This window comes from Canis lupus, chromosome 26 (genome assembly GCF_003254725.2).
Source record: "Canis lupus dingo isolate Sandy chromosome 26, ASM325472v2, whole genome shotgun sequence".
Taxonomy (NCBI): domain Eukaryota; kingdom Metazoa; phylum Chordata; class Mammalia; order Carnivora; family Canidae; genus Canis; species Canis lupus.
In genome coordinates this window covers 13,864,777-13,886,197 of record NC_064268.1, presented here as the reverse complement: position 1 = coordinate 13,886,197, position 21,421 = coordinate 13,864,777, and the positions used below count along the sequence as shown (strand labels likewise).

General features: G+C 42.5%; 1 protein-coding gene across 1 annotated transcript in view; it reads right to left on the bottom strand.

Annotated features, from left to right (window-relative positions):
• The window catches only part of FBXW8 (F-box and WD repeat domain containing 8), a 120,812-nt gene that overhangs the window by 92,631 nt on the left and 6,760 nt on the right, over window positions 1-21,421 (bottom strand). Inside the window, exon 2 of the mRNA XM_025474100.3 lies at window positions 12,316-12,420. Within this exon, the coding sequence (XP_025329885.1) occupies window positions 12,316-12,420 (105 nt within the window). The remainder of the gene's footprint in view (window positions 1-12,315; window positions 12,421-21,421) is intronic.

Here is a 21,421-nt window from a genome sequence, read left to right as displayed (position 1 = left end):
CACCAACAGAGCTGTTGTGTATCTATCTCAAAGAGCTCAAGAAAAGTACTCCGCAAATGTAATTCTTTACACATATGCCACACACTACTACAGATCACTATGGATAACACTACTGGAAGCACAAATTCATTATAAAACTACGCTACTCCAGGGGCACTTGGGTGGCTCAGTTGTTTAGGCAGCCAACCCTGGATTTCAGCTCAGGTCCTGATCTGAGGGCTGTGAGACTGAGCCCAGCATCAGGCTCCCCACTCAGTGGAGAGGCGCCTTGTATTCTCTCTGCTCCCCCCGACTCACTTTCAAGTGCTTGGTCTCTCTCTCTCTGAAATAAATAAATCTTAAAAAAAAAAAATATGCTGCTCCAATTGTTACTTTGAGGAAGTCATCAGCCGCCTTGTATTTTTAAAATGACTTTTATTAAATCTATGATGGGTTTCTACTTGCCCCATGGCAGCAGAAAGAGGCTAGCATTTATGAAGTAAAACTCAGAATCCAAGAATTCAGATTCGGTGTCAAAATTTCTGATTTCCCATTTCAAGCAAATTATACTAAGAGCAATTATTATTTCAATACTTTATTCAACCAAAAGTATGTCAAAGCATACTGACTCACAGAACATTCTAATGGCACATGAAAATTATGGCTGCCTTAACTACATTTTTGCTGTATATGTGGGCATGCAAGCTCTAGTGCAACAAGTAATCACAAAGTCATCTTCCCTGTAGGCACTGACACTTTGCATGGAAGCCACAACATGAGAAGTCATATCAGGTAGCATAAAGAAGTGCAAGGCTTTAATCACTTTTCTAAACCAAAGTGCCATGCTGTAATGCTAAAGGTATCACACTGGCTGAAGTCTTAAATGGTTTAGAAACTGAAGAAATAAGAGGGGTCTTGGAGATCAACCAGGAGCAACTCCCCGTCATATGAGGAGGGCTCCTCCTAGCAGCCCTGGGTGGTGAGAGGCTTCTGCAGAGAGCTAAACTTCCAAATCAGTCTGATCCACTGCAAAACAGTCTGGCTGTTAGAATGTGCTTCCTCTCATGGCCCTAATTTTGCTTTCTGAAGAAATCTCTATTCCTTCTTCCAGCTGACAGCTTCTCAAGGGGTCAAAGACACCATCATAATCCCTCCCTTAGTCATTTCATTGGCCTAAATATCACCCATTTCCCTCAACTGTCATAGGACTAGACTAGTTCCTGCACCCCTTGTCTCTGAATGCACCCATGTATCTGTGCACATATGGTGTCCCTCTTCAAATGCGGTACTCAGGACAAAACAATACCCCAAATGGGAGCTGTCAAGTGCCATGAAGAGAAAAATTTTATCAGACAGTAATTTGCTGCTTCAATCATTGTAAATATTCCAACATGGCTACTAAACTAACAGTCCACCAAAGCTTCTGGAGTCTGTTTATTAAACATTTAAGGCAAACGAAAAATATTACAAACACACATGGACTTGTCACCCATTTTTTAAAAAGATTTTATTTATTTATTCATGAGAGACAGAGAGAGAGAGACAGAGACAGAGACACAGCTAGAGGGAGAAGCAGGCTCCATGCAGGGAGCCCGATGTGGGACTCAGTCCTAGGTCTCCAGGATCACGCTCCAGGCGGAAGCAGATGCTAAACTGCTGAGCCACCCGGGCTGCCCCATTGTCACCCATTTAATAAGATATTACTAATAAACTTGAACTCCTGTGCATCTGTCTGCACCTTCTCCGCTGCTGTAAGGGTAAACTAAATTTGGTGTCCATCATTTTTTAGAGTGGTTTTGTTTTAAGAGAGGGGGAGAAGGGGAGCAGGGCAAAGAAGAGGGGAGGGGCAAAGAGAGAATCTTAGGCAGGCTCCAGGATCAGCATGGAGTCTGACACAGGGCTTGATCTCAGGACCATAAGTTCATGACCTGAGTCAAAAAAAAATGCTGAGCCACCCAGGTGCCCCTATTCTTCAGAGTTTTGTTGTTTTAAAATTTTATTTATTTATTTGAGAGAGTGAGCACAAGCAGGGGCAACAGCAGAGGGAGCGGGAGAAGTAGGCTCTCTGCTGAGCAGGGAGCCTGATAAAAGGCTCAATTCCAGAACCCTTCAGAGTTTTTTAAAACACAAACTGCAATTAAATAAAGTCCCCTGTTCTTACTTCCACTGTATTCATTTTTTAAATCTAATTTTACATCCCATTAAAATTAGCTCAGGGATGCCTGGGTGACTCAGTGGTTGAACATCTGTCTTGAGTTCAGTTTGTGAATCTGGGGCCCCGGGATCAAGTCTCACATCAGGCTCCCTGCATGGAGCCTGCTTCTCCCTCTGCTTGTGTCTCTGCCTCTCTCTTTCTCTCTGTGTGTATGTTTCTCATGAATAAATAAATAAAATATTTAAAATAAGTAAATAAACCTCAGCTCATTGCACTCACGCCCAGCACTTTAGAACATCTGGGAACCCCAACTCTGTCATCTGTTGCATTAGCTACTTCTCCCATACATAAGTCAACTGATAGTCTGTGGGCCTTTGTGTCTTATTTATTTAAAAAAAAAAAAAAAAAGTTACCCAAGATGAGGCTGAGGACAGAGCCCATGGCAAACCACTAGAGCTCACCCCTCCACCACCTCCCACTCCCCCGGCTGACATGGATCCATCAAGCAGCCCACCCTGGGCCTGGCCACAGCATCAGTTACAAATCCACTTAACCACACTGTCATCCCACACTTCTCCATCTTAGCCATGAGGGCATCAGGGAAACAAACCCTCATCTGATCACAAGTGGGCAGGCGGTAAAGAATAAGAGAATGGCTCAGAACACCAGGGCTCCAGTTCTGACTAGACCGAGCACCACGGCTTTATTTTTGGCGTGTTCAAGCCACAGGTGAGCCTGCCCCAGACATGAGCGGTATCTGTCCATCTGTCTGTGCCAGAGTGATTCTGAGAACTAGGCAATCACAAACAACAGATCAGGACAGGCCAACATCAACTGTGATGGGGCCTGGCCACAACTCAAATAATTCCAAAGCAGAGAGCCTCCCTATCAGGCCTCTGGGATTCAGGATTACATAAAGCAAGAGATAAAGGCTAACAGATGGAGACCCTAAGGGGTCCTCAAAGGCAGAAAGTGCTAGTGAAACACAGGGCAGCTTTGGATACCATGAACCTTTGTTGGTAAAAATTATGAAATGTAAAATTTCATCAAAACTCTGAAATAACTGGATAAAAGACTCAAGGTAGCCTAGAGGTCATATAACTTGGTAGGCATTATTACACAGACCAGCACTTCCCTAAGCATGCTCAATGGAACAGCAGCTCCTCAAGGAGTTAGTAAGTTAGTAACCTTACAGGGTTCCATGGTCAAAGGAGTTTGGGGAACGCTGGCTTAACCAAAACCAAGCAGAGTTATTTGCTGAAGAACTGAGAGCTTTCCTGGCCTGATTCATGCTGTAGAGCTCTCATAAGGACAGGAGAGCTGCATTCTCCAGATGTGTTTGGCTCCTGACCTCTTCTTATGAGGATGGTCTCAAAAGCCTCAGTGCTCTGCAAAAGAAACTTGAGAGGACACCAACACGGCCTTCAGGTGAGCTGGTTAAGATATGTTTTGGGCATGAAGACCAGCAATTCTCATCTACCTGCCAGACAGACATCTTGCACATGACACCCCTCCTTCCCCCACAGTGGAGAAGGTACAGGGAAAAGTTCAGGTCTCTGCCCTTACAGTCAGTTGGATCCCTAGCCCCACCCCAGGTACAGGGCAACCTCTTTAATTCTAGAGTCCAAAAATTAGCTACAAGGCTGCTAATTAGATGGAGCCTCTCCATCAGCAGCAGCATTTTAGGAAAACCCAAATGCTCAGTGATTACAAACTAGAAGACCCCAATTAAATGAAACATTCTGGAGGAGTTTTCATGAGATCTACTGTCATATAGTACTCAGCCACTTTAAAACAGAGGAACTGGGCAGCCCAGGTGGCTCAGCGGTTTAGCGCTGCCTTCAGCCCAGGGCGTGATCCTGGAGACCCGGGATCGAGTCCCACGTCGGGCTCCCTGCATGGAGCCTGCTTCTCCCTCTGCCTGTGTCTCTGCCTTTCTCTCTCTGGGTCTCTCATGAATAAATAAATCTTTAAAAAAAAAAAACAAAAAACAAAAAAAAAAACAGAGGAACTTTTCAGGAAGCCTTTCAAGAAGTCACAAATATATCAGATCTTGAAAACACTGGAAGTGGAAAATAGATTTTTCTATCAGTTGCAAAGAAAATGCTAAGTCACCTTATACATCACGATCTGAAGTTTGTATAACAGGGTTATGGGATGAAAAATGGAGGTCAAAAAGTTGATGTCTCAGTGCATCATTCCCACTGCACAGGTTTATTCTGTGGAAAGTAATATTCAGGATAAAGTTTAAACCCTGGATAACAAACAATAATCTCTTTGAGGGATTTATAAAAGCTAGAGGTGAGAATTACTTCCAAAAAGGGATCAGGACTGTACCTACAATTAGGTATTAAACACAGAAATGTGCCAACAATTTCTTTGGCAAACTGTAAAGGGAGGGTGTCTTTTCTCTACCTTTCTTTTAAAGGAGCACAAAAATGACAGGCTCTAAGAATGTCTTTTAATCCTGGGGGGGTGAGGGGGGGAACAAGTAAGACCTATACAAACTTACACAATTTTAAAGATTCTCACCAAAAGGAAAGCTAACAGTTTTGATTTCTTACATTTTATTAAATCTAGCAAGTTTACAAGCCTGAATTTTCCAAAGGCCTAATGGTCTTTCTTCAATACACAAGGACTAGAATGGCCCTGCCCAGTAAAAGCCCCACTGAGTGAGCCTCAGCTGCGAGAATTTGCTAATAAAAGTGTCTCCAGCATTTTGCTTTATAGCACCACTGTGAATTGCAGCATTAAAAAAAAAGAAGAAGAAAAAAAAAAAAACAGCCCTTGGCTCAAAAACTAGCTTTATTAACTCTGCCTGGATTAGGGTTACCAGTGAGGCCCACAACAGGGGGAAACACATCATTGTTCTAGTCACATGTTCACAAATCAAGTCTATTTGGAAAGAACATACCATGTACGGACAGTTCCACATATACTGATTATCTCAATTTCCTTATTGCCTCTCTCCCCATTCACTCTTGAACCCACTCACTTTCGCCCCTCCCCCCCACTGTGCCATGGATTCTGGTCAATATTACCAGTGACCTCCAAGTTGCTAACCCCAATGGTCATTTCTCAGTCCTATTTGACAAACAGTGACACTCAGCACCTCTGATCCCTTTCTCCTCCTTGAAAAGGTTATCCCTTGGTTCCAGGGGACTAGGTTTCTGGGTTTCTTCCCACATCACAGGGAATGCATCTTCTCTAACTCATCTTGGCCTCTAACCACTGTGATGTGATGGGGCCCAATCCCTAAAACCCCTCCATATATACTCCCTTCCCTAATGACCTTGTCCAGTTGCCTGGCTTTAAATACCAATGATGTGGGGCATCTGTATAACTCAGCTAGTTAAGTGTCCAGTTCTCTGCTCTTGATTTCAGCTCAGGTCATGAGGTTAAGCCCTATGTCAAGCTCTGCATGCTCAGAGAGGAGTCTACTTGAAATTCTCTCTCCCTCTATTCCTCCATCTCCCTTACCTCAGAAATAAATCTTTAAAAATACATACATACTGATGATATGCTCCCAGCTCCCAAATTCATCTCTAGCCTCACATCCCACTATGGATCTTCCCCCAAAACTTTCTCATCTCACCTTCTCTCCCTTGTCAGTAACAACTATCCCGTCCACCCAGTTGTTCAGGCCCAATACTCCCGAATCACTGCTCCATGTGGACCAACATAGGTATTATGTCTTTCTCTGCCTTCACCCAGTCCATCAGCAGTTCCTACTCCACCCACCTCTAGGTCAATGCACTCCAAGCCACCATCTCCTGTCATCTGGGTTAGTTCAGTAGCTTTCTCCTGGTCTCCCAGCTGCATCCTTGTCCCCCTCTGGTCCAGTCCCCACATTACAGCCAAAATGATCCCTCTCAAAAGGTAAGTCAGACCTTGTCACTTCTCTGCTCAAAACACTTGAATGGTTTCCCACCTCCTTCAGAAGGAAAGTTCAAGATTTTTTAATGGACTTAAGTGCCTTTTCACATTTTAACTATTTCTTTTTCCTTTTGTCCTCATCTGCTCATTATACCCTTGCCAGTATTGGCTTCCTACTGATGCTCTAACAAATTACCAGAAACTTAGTGGCTAAAAACAATACACATTTATTCTCTAATGGTTCCAGAGACCAAAAATCTAAAATCAAAGTAGAGGTGGCAGGGCTGCACTCGTTCTAGAGGCTTTGGGGGAAAAAATCTGTTTCTTCCTTTTTTTCCAGCTTCTAGAGGCCACCTTATATTCCTCGGCTTTGTGGCCCCTTCCTCCATGTTCAAAGTCAGCAATACAGCACCTTATCTTTGACCTCCAGTACCTCCCTCTCATAAAGAGCTCTGTAATGACACTGAGCCCACCTGGATCATGCAAGAGACCCATCACATCTCAAGATCCTGAACTTCCTCGTATCTGCAAAGGTCCATTACCACAAGAGGTAACATAGTCACAGGTTCTGAGGATTAGGACACCTGGGAGAAGGAACATTATTCCGCCTATTATATCCGAGGCACTCTGACTTTGCTGCTGTTTCTTAAGCAGAGCAGGTGCGCTCCACCTCTAGGCCTTTGCCAAAAACCTGCACAGCTTCTTTCTTTCCTCCTTCAGGTCTTTGCCTCAAGGTTACCCTTTCTATGAAGTCTTCCCTGGCCACTTCACCTCTGGGGGTTTATGTTTTCTCCATAGCACTTTCTACCATCTGGAGCATACTCTACTTAACTAGGTGCTTCCTGCATAGAAAGTAAGCTCTGAGAGGTGAGTTGTATGTTCTGTTCTCTGTTGTACTGTCTAGAGTAGTGTATGACACATAGTAGGCTCTGAAAGTAACTGAAGGAAATGAAAAAGTCCAACTTTTAAAAATTCAACACTTAAAAAGAGCTGCATTGCTTTTATTTTCACTGGTTGGCTTCTTGCATGTACTGCCCTCAAGAGGCTCAGACTTTCTTATTAAATTCTAGCTCTTGATTTCTGGTTTGTTTTGCTTTCTTCTTGTAAACTTTTTAATTATAAACAACTTCAAACACACAAACACTGAAGTGAGCAGTGTGAAGAACCTCATGTCCCCAGGACTCTGTTCAAATAATTACCAATGCTCCACCATTCTTCTTTCACCTAGCTGCCCATCTTTCCTCCCAGCATGGTTGCTTTCCTGACACCCCATGGTTTTTAAGGTTTTTAAAAAAGATGTATTTATTTATTTGAGAGAGAGAGAAAGGGAGAGAGCACATGTGTGCATGAGCAGTAGGGGCAGAGAGAGAGAGAGAGAATCTAAAGCAGACTCCCCACCGAGTGCAGAGCCCAGTGCAGGGCTCTGTTTCATAATCCTGAGATCACGACCTGAGCCGAAACCAAGAGTTGGATGCTTAATAGACTGTTCCCCCAGGCACGACCGCCCCCACCTGTGACCACCTGTTAAAGGGGGCAGCATTACAACATGGCAAATTAAAAGGAAATCCCTAAGGGCACCTGGGTCCCAGGCAGGCACATGTCTCCCTTGGAGGCAGTCAGGTGGCAAAGGCAAAAATGAAGAACTAAAGGAACACTGTGAGCAGTTACAGATTTTCAGAGTTATGTCTGCTATGAAAAAAAAAAAAAAATCAATCCAGCAGTACTTGGCTGGGGATTCCCAACTTTAAAGACTTTGTGAGAATCTTCAGCTATAGAAAACCTCAGATTTTAGTTGCTCCTATTTGGATATCTGGGAAGTTCATAAGATCACATTTTCCTTAAAATCTGAAATATCAGGGGTGCCTGGCTGTTGTTCAGGAGGTAGAGTGTGCAATTTGATCTCAGGGTTGTGAGTTCGTACTCCACATTGGATCTACAGCCTACTTAACAACTTGAAATATTGGGGCGCCTGGGTGGCTCAGTCACTTAAGCCTCTGACTCTTGATATCACTCAGGTATTGAGCTCAGGGTTGTGAAACAAAACAAAACAAAACAAAAACAAAAAATCTTAAAATACTGGAATATAATTTAGTGGGGTTTAGTTCCAGATTTATTTATATTGGTAACACCTATTTCTTGCTTGCCAATTTTACTATACATCATAAGTTCTTAACTTTCATCTCTACCCACTTTTTCTTTATTGCTTCCCTTCTGCACAATTTCCTACTTTTTACTTGAAAAAATGTGACATTGTTGGGACATCTGGATGGCTCAGTGAGTTAAGCATCTGCCTTGGGCTCAGGTCATGACCCCATGTCTGGCTCCCTGCTCAGTGGGGAGCCTGCTTCTCCCTCTCCCTCTGTCATTCCCCTTGCTTGTGCTCTCGCTCTCAAATAAAATCCTTTAAGAATAATTTTTTTTTAAGTGACATTGTTACCTACGCAGCTAGATTTCTAAAATTATACTTTAGGAAATACACAATAAATAAAATACAATTTAAAAACTTTTTAAAAGACAAAATTGGGCAGCCCAGGTGGTGCAGCGGTTTGGCGCCGCCTGCAGCCTGGGGTGTAATCCTGGAGACCCAGGATCGAGTCCCACATCGGGCTCCCTGCGTGAAGCCTGCTTCTCCCTCTGTCTGTGTCTCTGCCCCTCTCTCTCTGTGTCTATGAATAAATAAATAAAATCTTTTTAAAAAAAAGACAGGGGATCCCTGGGTGGCGCAGCGGTTTGGCACCTGCCTTTGGCCCAGGGCGCGATCCTGGAGACCCGGGATCGAGTCCCACATCAGGCTCCCAGTGCATGGAGCCTGCCTCTCCCTCTGCCTGTGTCTCTGCCTCTCTCCCTTTCTCTCTCTGTGACTATCATAAATAAATAAAAAATTAAAAAAAAAAAAAGACAAAATTATAGAGATAAGAACAGATTGGTGGTTGCAAGGGGCCAGGGATGGGGAGGGGGCAGAGGTGGCTGGGCCGTAAGAGATAGTACAAAAGATTCTTTGATAGATGTTGTATACCTTTACTGTGTGGTCACACAAATACATACCTGTAATAAAACTAGGTAGAACTAAATATACTCACAAATAAGTTTATGTAAAACTGATGAAATCTGAGTAAGCTCTGTGGACTGTACTAATGTCAGTGTCCTGGCTTTGATTTTACTTCTGTAGGTATGCAAGATATTGCCAATGAAGGAAACTAAGGGAAAAGAACACAGGACCTCTTCATACTATCTTTTGCAACCACTCGTGAATTTATAATATTTTAGAAGTTTTAAAAATGAGTGTTAGTAAATCCTAAAACAATTACTTGTCAGAATTATGTCTATTTCATATAACAGATTTTATTCTTCTCATAAAAAATTTGTAATTTTGAACTGAACAATTTTTTAATTGTTATCTATTTGAAAACATGATCTTTTAGAGTGCCAGGAATCCTGTGGGTGCATACATACACGAAACCATAAAATTATAAGTAGCAAAATGATAAAGCTGTTCAATGACTCGTCCAATGCATAACTTTGCTTACTAAAAGCCACACTGTTTTCAAGACCTCTCAACCTGAAACACTCCCATAGGGACACTAAATCCCTTAAGAGACAACTATTGATAGCAAGGAGCTAGACAGGTCAGCATCAGAAATACACAAGGATCACAAACTAATGTAGTAAGACTTTAGTTCTGAAAGCTTAAAGCCCACAAAGCAGAAAAATAGGGGACGCAGAAGGGAGACACAAAGTCAGAGCAAAATCACTTCTCCAGCATAGTTTGTGGCATAATTAAATCTCAAAAAGTTCCTCCCAATCCGGGTTCCTTACTGTTAGTCAGTTACCAATTTGGCATAAAGATCTAAGCAAACAGGTTTTCTCCAAGGGCACACATATAGTTCATGGTGCCAACTCCAGTATAACTGGCCCAATTTCACTAAAATCCCAAGGCGGCTTGATTAAAAGAGAAAAAGAGAGAGAGACAGACAGAGCAAGCCCCCTCTAAAATCAAATCATAAAGCAGCAGGATATTCCACTCAACAGAAGGATTTTTTCCTGGTTTCAAAAATAAAAACACAAGAAACAAATGAAAATGCTACTCTATTACTTTGTGGCTGTATTTTAATTCCTGAAAAAACAAAGCCAATTCTAAAAATTACCAGCCATCCATTGTCATCTTCATGCAAAGGCACTATTAAAAATAAATAAATCCTGGCTTCACAGACCAGAGCCACTTGGGGGTTCTGTTTAAGAATATTTTCTATGCTTGTACGTGTGCTCTAAAAATTAGGTTGAAATGAAAAACAATAAACAAATCCAACTGGCCAAAAAGAGAAGAATTCTGGTGGACAATTGGACCACTGTGTTGCAAATTAAACTGTTCACACCTGCAGAATAATCTCACCAGCATAACCAATCTATCCTGAAATGTAGCCCCCTTGTACCAAAAGGGGGATCTCTTCTTCCACTAGATCCTATCTTTTACTGATAAACTCTTTGGATGAGAAAACCAGCAGCAGATGTGAAAGCCACATGGCCCTCTACAAAGCAGGAGAGCAAAAAGCAATGTTAAAAGAAATGTTCCTTAAACAGCAGCTCCCTATCAAGAATGAAGATTTTATCATCTAATGCTGACTTTGTGGAAAGCAGCTAGCTATCAGACCCTGTTCCAAGACTTCAGCTAACAGCATCAGGCTGAAATCCAGGAGTTGGACTCATTTAGCTACACTCTTGTTTTCGACTCTTGGGAACAGGGCCAAAGTGTAAAGTTAGAATAGAACAAATCCAATTTCCAAGGGAAAGAAGAAGACAATATAGGTACTCTTGCTTAATGCAATTGATAGGCTCTGAGCACGGTTTACATTTCAGTACATTTTTACTTAGTAAATTTTAGCCCTGGAATAATTTCTTCCATCATTTCCTAAAGATTCCAGACTCTGCATTAAAAAATATTTGCCAACACCCCCATACTTAAAATTGTGGCAATCAAGAACACTGAAAGATTTTTCAAATTCATATATAGGTAGAAAGTTTTGATTAAGCAAAACTGCTTCATATGGTGTAAAACCATATGTTTTAAATTGTCCTATATTGTGTGTGACTTCATTGAATTGCCAGAGGTAGCAAGCTCTAAAGTCTAAATTTAGCTACAGTATGCACTTCTCAAACTGCCTTTATGTTTTTAACTTCACTTCTTGGGGGTGGTTTGGATTTTTTTTTTATTAAGTTTATTTTTTAAGTAATCTCTACACTCAACTTGGGGCTCAAACTCACAACCCCGAGATCAAGAATTGCATGCTCCTGTGACTAGCCAGGCAGGCATCCCTGGATTTTTAGTATATAGTTCTGGTACCACTCCATTTGCCTGATCCCTTTAAGGATGTAGACAGCTGTGTAAAATGTAATCTAGAATCCAGGTGCAAAATGGCGGCCAGTAGACAAATTATTTCTTTAGGAGTTATAGACAACAAACACTCTAGTGTCTTCTGGGGAATACAGTTGTTCATGAGAGTCAAATGGTTAGCAATCATATATTCAACTTAGGAGAAATTGTACACTTCACCAATTATACTCTTCACCAAAAAGAAGTGAATAAGAGACCTAATTTAATGGCATAAACTCTTGCCTCTGCAAGTGTGGTCCAAGCCACACGGAAATTACCTGGTTAGAAATGCAGAATATCAGGCCCTACCCAGACCTCTGAGTCCGAATTTGCATTTTATCAAGATTTCCTGTGACTCGTGTACACAGTAAAGTGTGGCCTGGATGGTATGTGCCACCATGCTGCCCCATGGGCATACGCCCTAGCACAAGCAGGAGACGGGGGACACAGATCTGCAATTCCCTCCGGGGGTGTCTGTTCTCACATGAATCGCACCTCACATTCTAGTGTTTTAAAGGATCATTTGGCCTACACGCCTAACACATGACTTCACTGTTTTGTCCCCAGGCTGACCCCTCAACTCCCCACCTAACAACTGGCTTGATTTAACCAACGGCTGGCATCCTCGCATTAATGGTGAGGATATTAACAGCTCAGGCTAGCTCTATAAAGGCCAAGTACAGAGTTGTCAGCCCACAGGTCAACCATAACTCAGACTGCAGGGAGAACAGAGCTATTGAACAGATGGCCACAAAAAGATAAACACCAAGTGGTAATGTGGAACAAAATCCTTCCAGTTCAGGGAAAGGTGCTATCCACTTCATTCGTTCTTTAAAGTTTGCAATTCTGATAAGTCAATCTCTGTCACCCAAGAGCTGCCCATCCTCGCATTACAAGTGGAAGTAAATCTTGAACCATCAGCCCAATGACCGCTTACCTGTGCACACCTTCCAAGTTCTTTCCTGTCCAGATACTGAAATATGTTGATTGCCAGCTCATAAGGTAGCTGGATATCAAAGAAGGGCACGTCATCCATTTCATTCTGAGGAGAAAAAGAGAAGGGAAAGAAGTTTACAATTCGGAAGTATGAAAACACTCCTTTAATGGGCAAGAGATATTCTTGGTGGGAGTGAGGGAAGTGCTATTGTCCCAGGGGGAGCCTCGCATTCTCACTACTACTCCATGGAGCACTCACAGAATAGATTCCAAACCTGAGGACCCTTCTGGATTCTCACTGCCACAAGCCCACCCTTCTCACATTCCCTGCCTTCGGCCCAAGGGCCTGATCCTGGAGTCCAGGGATCGAGTCCCACATCGGGCATCCTGCATGGAGCCTGCTTCTCCCTCTGCCTATGTCTCTGCCTCTCTCTCTCACTCTGTGTGTGTGTCTCATGAGTAAATAAATAAATAAAATCTAGGAAAAAAAAAAAAAGGAGAAGCAAGAGTGCCAGCTCACAATCTGGGGTATGCCACAGGAATCAGTGCAAAGGTTGTGGAAAGGCCTCTGAGCAAAGTTGAGTGGGGCAGCCAACAAAGTGAACCTTGAAATCAGAGGGGCCACCAGTCCCCCAAGGACAACTCCTATTATACCCAACTTGGAGGGCAGTGAGCACCCACAGTCCGAGAAATGCTGACCTAGGTCACTAAAGTGTTTTCATCAGGGAAAGAAGAGGACTATGAACATGAGCAAGAAGTAAACAAACGAAATGCTGCTCTTGAATGAGGTGAGCACCACCTCCCCTTGGCCACTGGAGAAACATACGGTTTCCTAATGCACTCGGGGGCCTACGCTGGTTAACCTGAGTGAGCCAGTGCAAACAAAGCAGTTCTTCTTCGATGTCATTTATTAATGTGGAGAAATTAGAGCTCGCCTGCCTTTGGATAAGCAATTAGGGATGAGGTAACAGGCTTTATTTGAGAGATAAGGCTGTCATGACGATCCTGGTTGCACAAAGAAATAGGAGTGTGAAACAGAAAGAAAGCCAAGTGTGTCTATGTGCCCCTCTGGCTGTTCCAAAATCCACCTGCTAAAGCTCACTTTTGTATGTATTTCTGCAAAGCTAGGGACAGCAGGCTGTTTGTCTCAATGGAACTTACTTAATAAAATTTATTTCTAATAAGTTTTTGTTGACATTAGTGACTTACAGATTGCAAGCAGATTATTAATTCACCACTCAAATATGACAGTCCTATACCTCAAGGCTGCAGTCTGAAAAGTGAAAATAGTCCAGCATTTCCAAGGGAGTGGGAGCACTGATTTAGCCCCAACCAAGATCCAGGGTAAAGATTTTTCTGGAATCACGTTTCATTCATCTAGGAGTCTCAGAGCTAAAAGATAATGCAAGGCATAAGAAGGAAATGTATTCAACTTTGCAAAAACAGCACAAGGCTAAGTATGAGAGCCAAAAAGGATCTCTGGAGGGAAAAAGAGCAAGAGTTGACAGTTCTCTGTGGGCAAAGACAGTACAGAATGTTAAATCGGCAGAGAAATGTTGGCCATACGGGTGGGGGGGGGGGCAGGGGAAAAAACTCAGAAGAAAATCTGCAAGTGTAATCGAAGACAAAGGAGTCCCTGCCTAAAAAAATAATGGAAAGTCATTAGTCTAATGTCAGGCTAGGTCCCCTCTTACAACTAATCGGCTTCACTCACAGGGGGAAAAGAGGCAGCACTTTCTCACTTGGCCCAGATATAACCTGAGACTCCGTAACACAACCACACAACCGGGATGGTGGGGGTAGGGGAGGGGTTGCGGTGGGGGGGGGGAGGGGGTCACACACCACCAGCTGAGGAAAGCCATACACAGGACCAGACTATCATTTGTGACCTTGAACTTCCTTCTGCTTTCTCTTTTGCATTATTTGATTATGGTGAGGTGAAGAAGCTTACTTTACCTGCTTGGTAGAGAAACCAGAGAAAAATGTTCCTTATCCTCATACAAGCAGAATGAAGGCAAAGAAAAGCATGCCCTCGGGATCCCTGGGTGGCGCAGCGGTTTGGCGCCTGCCTTTGGCCCAGGGCGCAATCCTGGAGACCCAGGATCAAATCCCACGTCAGGCTCCCGGTGCATGGAGCCTGCTTCTCCCTCTGCCTGTGTCTCTGCCCCTCTCTCTCTCTCTGTGTGACTATCATAAATAAATAAAAATTAAAAAAAAAAAAAAGGAAAAGCATGCCCTCATACAAAATGAACTCATATTTAGCTTTTCACTGTTAGAGACACCAGGCATGCTTTCTCCAATCACTCCCTGCTTCAGGACTATCAACTGGTATGGGCACCTGGATGGCTTAGTAGTTGAACCCAGGTGGTAATCCTGGGGTCCTTATGGAGCCCCACATCGGGCTCTCCATGGGGAGCCTGCTTCTCCCTCTGCCTAGGTCTCTGCCTCTCCTTCTGTAACTCTAATGAATAAATAAATGAATAAATAAATTTTAAAAATCTTTTTTAAAAAAAGGACTATTAACTGGTTTCTGGACGTGACACTACTGCAACAAAGCAGGAGAATCACCTTTATTTTTATTATTCTGGTTCAGAAAAGTCACACTTGTGATGGCAGGAGCCTTCCTTCTTTTGCCCAATTCAGATGGCTAATACTCTCTTCTCATTCTGGAAAACAGTGCCTCTACTCTTGCAGAACCACAACCCTATCGCCATCCTCTTTAATTCCAACCACCAGACCTCTGGGATGGAGGTTCAGAACAAAGATTCAAACTGATAATCCTGGTTCTGCCACCTGACTAGCCATGTGACCAGGCTAAATACATCTGTGTCTCTGATTCCTCATCTGTTAAAGAGAGAACATACCTACCTACTCACAGGGTAGTTACAAGAATAAAATGAACTAATACATGGAAAGTGCATGGGGCAAGTACCACGGCAAAGCATGTAACTAATACTGTTATATTCTTTCCTAGAATGACACTTCAGCTCCCTTTTTCCCCCTTCAACAGAAATTTGATTAGGTCTACATTCCATGTGACTCTTCTACCAGCTTGTTTACAGAGAAAGTTTTGTCTCCCCCTGTCACACCCTAAGCAGAGGATAGTTGGCGACAGTGGATGAAAAGTTACTCATGGGAGTGTCCACACAATAGGTCTTTTTCCAGAGAACTTTTCAAAGAGAATCAGCAATTTTAAGAGGTTATACTGCAATAATAACTAAAGAAGGATTTACTCTAATGCACAGTGAAGGTAAAGGATGCAGCCTCCAGGGTGCAAATGACCAGTCAGGGGTGTTATAGCCTCCCATACCAACAAAGGATCTGAAATGCCGTGCTGTTCTCACTGTCCACATAACAGTGTGAGTGTTGAGAATTTGTAAGTTCTGGGGAACAACAACGGTTTCAAAGCACTGAATTATAATTACGTGAACTCCAACATTATAAAGCCAAACTTTTAAAAAATAATTATGCCCCTAGAATGACAACTAAACTCCAAAATGATTGTCAATCCCTAACAGATCAAGTTCCAGACTCATGTAAATGATCCTCCCTGTTGCTACCACTGGTTGGGGAATGGCAGGGTAAAAAAGAAACCAATGTGATAAAGGAAGGTCCACCTCTTAAGACCTATGTAGACCCACAAGGTCAGGAAGCCAAAGGCTCAAGTTTCATGCTGCACACTTGGAATCTCTTTGGCAAGACATTTTATCACGTTCTTATAGTTCTTATAGTGGTGGGTCATCAGATTCTCCCTCTGGGTCCATGACACTCATTGCCCAAAACACTCAGAATGCTGCCTATTCTTGATTCACTGGCTCAGCTTGACGCTGAGCCCCTTCCTAGGCACTACTCTTGGTCAAATAAGCTGCCTCGGGGATCCCTCAGTGGCTCAGCGGTTTAGCGCCTGCCATGTCCCAGGGCGTGATCCTGGAGTCCCGGGATCGAGTCCCGTGTTGGGCTCCCGGCATGGAGCCTGCTTCTCCTTCCTCCTGTGTCTCTGCCTCTCTCTCTCTCTCTCTCTCTCTCTCTCATAAATAAATAAATAAATCTTAAAAAAAAAAAAAAAAAAAAGCTGCCGCGTCCAAGGTTACATGACATTCTGGAGGGCAGCCTGCATCCAGTGACTAGTACAAAGGCTTGTCACTCTTGTCTCAAGTCAAGACTTCTCGAGAAGGCCAACCTGCTAAACCACCTGCAGGCAAATCTCCTCCCAGAATCTATTTTACAAAAACCTTAACCTGATCTCCCAAAGCAATAGAAATGATACATGACAGTCCGTATTTAACACGTTCCCAAAGGTTCTGATGCACAATTCTGGAGACATAGTTTAGCCAACATATTTCTCTTTCCTCCACTCAAGGAGGTAGAGTGATATTAGAGTGACATTATTATACCAAGAGAGAACTAGAGTAGATTCAAAGTTGAATAAGTAATTTATAAACTTCACTGTTATTAGTAACCTATCACTTGAGAAACACCTTATAAAATATTGAGAGTTATGAGCATGTTTGACCCTGTGGTTGAAAATGTAGTTCTTTTATAGATACCCAGGATTTGACAAGGATATGGAGACACATCCTGGACAGAGGTGCTAGCCCAATAACCACACACATGCTAAAAGCAGCAACAGCAAGGGTTGAGCACTACCATTTGGCCCTTCCCACAGCTCATAGAGGTAAACAATACTACCTGCTACAAGTGTACAGAGAAATACCTTATAATCTAAAGAGTGCTATCAGACTTCCACCTAGGCTATTCTGAAGCACACAGCCATCTGAAAAGTTACAGGCCACATGAACCAATTCTGTAGTTATATGGACTTACAAACATAGAAATGGACAAGTTGACATTTTATAAACAAAGATATTCCAAGAGTGAAGGAAAGAGATTAAAAACACTGGAAATATTAACATAGGGAAACCTAGTCACACTATGAATATATCAGTAGGACCATAATGTTTAGAGAGAACCACGTTCCATTAATTTTATAACCTAAGCAATGTAATACTGGCTAATAATACTATAGAAAACCAATACATTAAAGTATTAACACGGCTTCAAATTTGGGGAAAAACACGATTTTGATAAAATGCAACCAACCTGGCTTTCAAGTCTTTAATGGCTCAAATATTGATTCCTTATCACTATGGTGACTCTTGTCCTGTATTACACATCAAGACCATCTATGAAGTTAAAAATGTCCCAAATTGAATACAAATAATAGTGAAAGGGAATATAAGACAAGGGAGAAGAAATGTGTGAGAAATATCAGAAGGGGGGACAGAACATAAAGACTCCTAACTCTGGGAAACGAACTAGGAGTGGTGGAAGGGGAGGAGGGCGGGGATGGGGGTGAATGGGTGACGGGCACTGAGGGAGGCACTTGACGGGATGAGCACTGGGTGTTATTCTGTATGTTGGTAAATTGAACACCAATAAAAAATAAATTTATTTTAAAAAATGTCCCAAATTGCCTGTTACCCCAAATTTCCAGGGGTGAGGCTCAAGCATCTCTTCCTCAGGGATCCTCATGCACACTAGAAATTGAGTATCACAACCCTAAATCATAGATGGATTAAAAAAAAATACAAAAACCCCACACAAACCCCACAAAGGGGTCATGTTACTTTGTTAATTCAAAGTCAGTGAATACTAGATTTTCCCAAAGTCTGCTGGACTTACTCCAAAAATGCTAAAAGAAATTGCAAATAGATCCATCCCCAGGGAGGCTGATTTGTACTCCTATGTGCTAATGTAAGACTAATTCTGTAAATGGATTGGTTTTGTGCCTTACTGTTAGAAATTTAATCTGTCTTCTCTTGTTTAGTAGAAGAAGGAATAATTACTATGAGCCAAATCAGTGAAAAGTGAAGAAACGGATTCAAGGTTTGTTCCCAATGTACATCTCCAGGGCAAACAGAACATGAAAGCTCTCTCGAGGTGGTGTTTTAAGAAACTGAGAAAAGTATCTCAAGGATACAATAGGTGTGCAATAGTATTTCTGCTAAATCTGTGGCTGAAAGGAGACTGTTTTCTAAAGGAATTTATCTTGATTCTCTACACACTGCAAAAGCGGAGTAGAGCAGACCTACACAATCTCAAACAGAAAGAATTCCAGTTTCACCTGGGTCTTGAGAAAAAGAAAAAAACTGGTTGATGGGGGCAGGAGGGGAGAGGATGTCTGAAACACTCAGGATAAATAGGTATTTATTCACAATCCCACATTGGCCTCAAAATATGTATTATTCTTAAAAAATGACAGAACACCACCAAAATTCAAGTCATAGCCTCTGAACATGGCATTACAAGATTTTTCTTCTTCTGAATTCCCTAAGTATTCTTAAAGTAATCATGATGATATTTTCAGACATAGAAAAGTAAAACATTCTTGAAATAAAGTGTTTTATGTTCAAAACACTGTCTGAAATCAGAGCCATCCCAGGTGCTGGGGGGAGAAGATGTGCTGTTGGCAAATGTATAAGATGTCTACACTCAAAGAACTAAAATCTTTTCTAGAGATAAATCATCATCATATAAAACAGCACAAAAATGAGAGACAACAAAATGCAACATACACAGTCCCCTCAGGCTCAGGCATTCCAAAGTTCCTAAGTAAGTTAGCTATTTAGAACTTAGAAATCATTTCTACACAGAAGCAATGCTATGAAGAGCGGTTATGCTCCAAAGGTTCACAAAAAGCCAAGTTAGCTCTTCACATTTAACCTAATCCCTGTGCCTTGTGATGAGATAGAGCAAAAAGTATTTAGTAAGTTTCTGTTGTTTGCATGCATGGATGGGAGAACTATAGCACTACACAATCCAACCAGTACAGTGCCTTGCACACAGCAGACACACAATAAACGCCCATAGGATTTTTTTGGTCTTTTTCTAAACAGGCTTTCCAACTTCGAGAATCATTCTCACTAACCACACCTACTGGTAGGACTGCACTGGGCACTTTGGCAAGGAATGGACGCAGCAAACGCCAATCTAAAGGACTGGAGGGGAGTACTGGGTGTGGCAGTGAAAGAAGCTGGTATGAAGCAGAAGAGGCTGGCCCTCTGCCTTCAAGTCCCTTTTAGTTTAAACTGAGATCAGAGCTTAAGGACCCAGAAAGGAGGTAAGTCAGGTGAGGGGGTACTCTGAGTCAAAAACTTAGACCAGTATGGGTATGGATTTATTTGTGGAAAGAGTAGTTTCACATCAAGGGTCCTAAATATTCTAAGCACATTCTTACCATCAGGATCAGCTACATAATTTGTGGAATCCCCTGTAGAACAAGGGGTGGTAGGGGCTTGTTTAAAAAGGATTAAGAAGGCAGCCTGGGTGGCTCAGCGGTTTAGCGCCACCTTCAGCCCACTCGATCCGGGATCGAGTCCCATGTCAGGCTCCCTGCATGGAGCCTGCTTTTCCCTCTGCCTATGTGTCTGCCTCTGTGTATGTGTGTGTGTGTGTCTCATGAATGGATAAAATCTTTTTAAAAAATAATTAAAATTAAAATTAAATAAAAAGGATTAAGAATTTTATTTGTTTTTTAAAGATTTGATTTATTTATTCATGAGAGACACAGAGAGAGGCAGAGACATAGGCAGACAGAGAAGCAGCTCCATGCAGGGAGCCCAATGTGGGACTTGATCCCATGACTCTGGGATCACACCCTGAGCCAAAGGCAGATGCTCAACCACTGAACCACCCAGGTGCCCAGGATTAAGAATTTTAAATCACATAGGTCACACAGGCCCTGGGCAGCACAGAACCAGTACGTTTGTTATTCTCTGCCTATAATCCCCTCCCACAAATCTCTGCATGTTTGCTCCCTCATCTCCTTCCTTCCATGAAGGCCTTCTTGAACAGCACTGTTTAAAATTATAGCCTCTCCTCCGACACATATACACTCTACCCCTTCTACCCGCTGTATCTTTCTCCAGACCATTATCTGACAATTTGGTTCATTGTCTACTTCTCTCCAGAACTAAGTTCTGTAAGGGCACGGAAGTTTCCTGTCTTGTTCACTGCTGTATCCTCAGTGACCAGAACAGTGTCTGGTACTTAGAAGCCATTTAATAAATACTTGTGGAATGAGTGAATGAATGAATGAATGAAGCCCAAGCTGCTTTAATCAGCAGAAACTTCCAAAGACGAGATGGTGACCTAAGTTACAGGTTACACAAAGAGCATTTCAAAAGGTGCCTAAGTAGAGACTTGCTGATTTATAACAAGAAAAAATGAACTGCATTGATAAAGTAAGAACTCTTCCACTGAGGTAAAGGAAGAAGGAAGAGAACCCTGAGCTGGAGGGATGGGGATCAGGGGAAGGGCAATTAACAGAATAGAGAGAATTCAAGTTGAGCATCAAAGAGAGGGCAGAGGACAGCAAAGAGGGAGGGAAGTGTGCCCAGCTAAGCCAGTTCATAAGTTCACATTTTATGCTGTTTGCTGGAGTTCATATTAGCAAGTTTCCTCACTCATTTCTAACTTAAAAACAGAAGAAAAACACGCCATCAAATTGAACTTGTTGACAGCACAGATGTAGGTTCTGACAAATACGGACATAATGAACAATACATATTAGTCAGCACTAATAAAACTTTATCAGGCCTGAAAACCCAAATCCTACCTTGAAGAATGTTTGAATGTTCCCAGGGGTTCTAACAACCAAGGAGCTGCTTTGTAACACTGCTGTTGGGAGCAGTAATTCTGCCAGTAATTCTACATCAACAACTCTAGATGTGGCCCCTACTGCAGGGAGTGCTACAGGAAAGAGTACAAGGAAAAGACAGGACACCCTGCCCTCCAGGGACTCCCTAGCTAAGGAGTAGGACAGTGATAAGTCTTAGCAAAGAGCAAGTGAGGATGGTGAATGCTCTGCAGTACTAATAAGAAAAGGGCCAGCTTTAATTCACTGGCCACTGTATGCCAGGTTTTATTTCATGGTCTCTTCACAAGACAGGCATTAGCATCATCCTCACTTGATAAGGAAGGCAGGATAAGTTAACTCCCCCAAGGTCAAAGAGCTAGTATAGCAGGGTCTCAATTTGAATTTGAGTCTGTTGGACTTCAGAGCCTAGACTTCTAACCAGGGCTAATGTGTTTTATCTTTTCAAGAT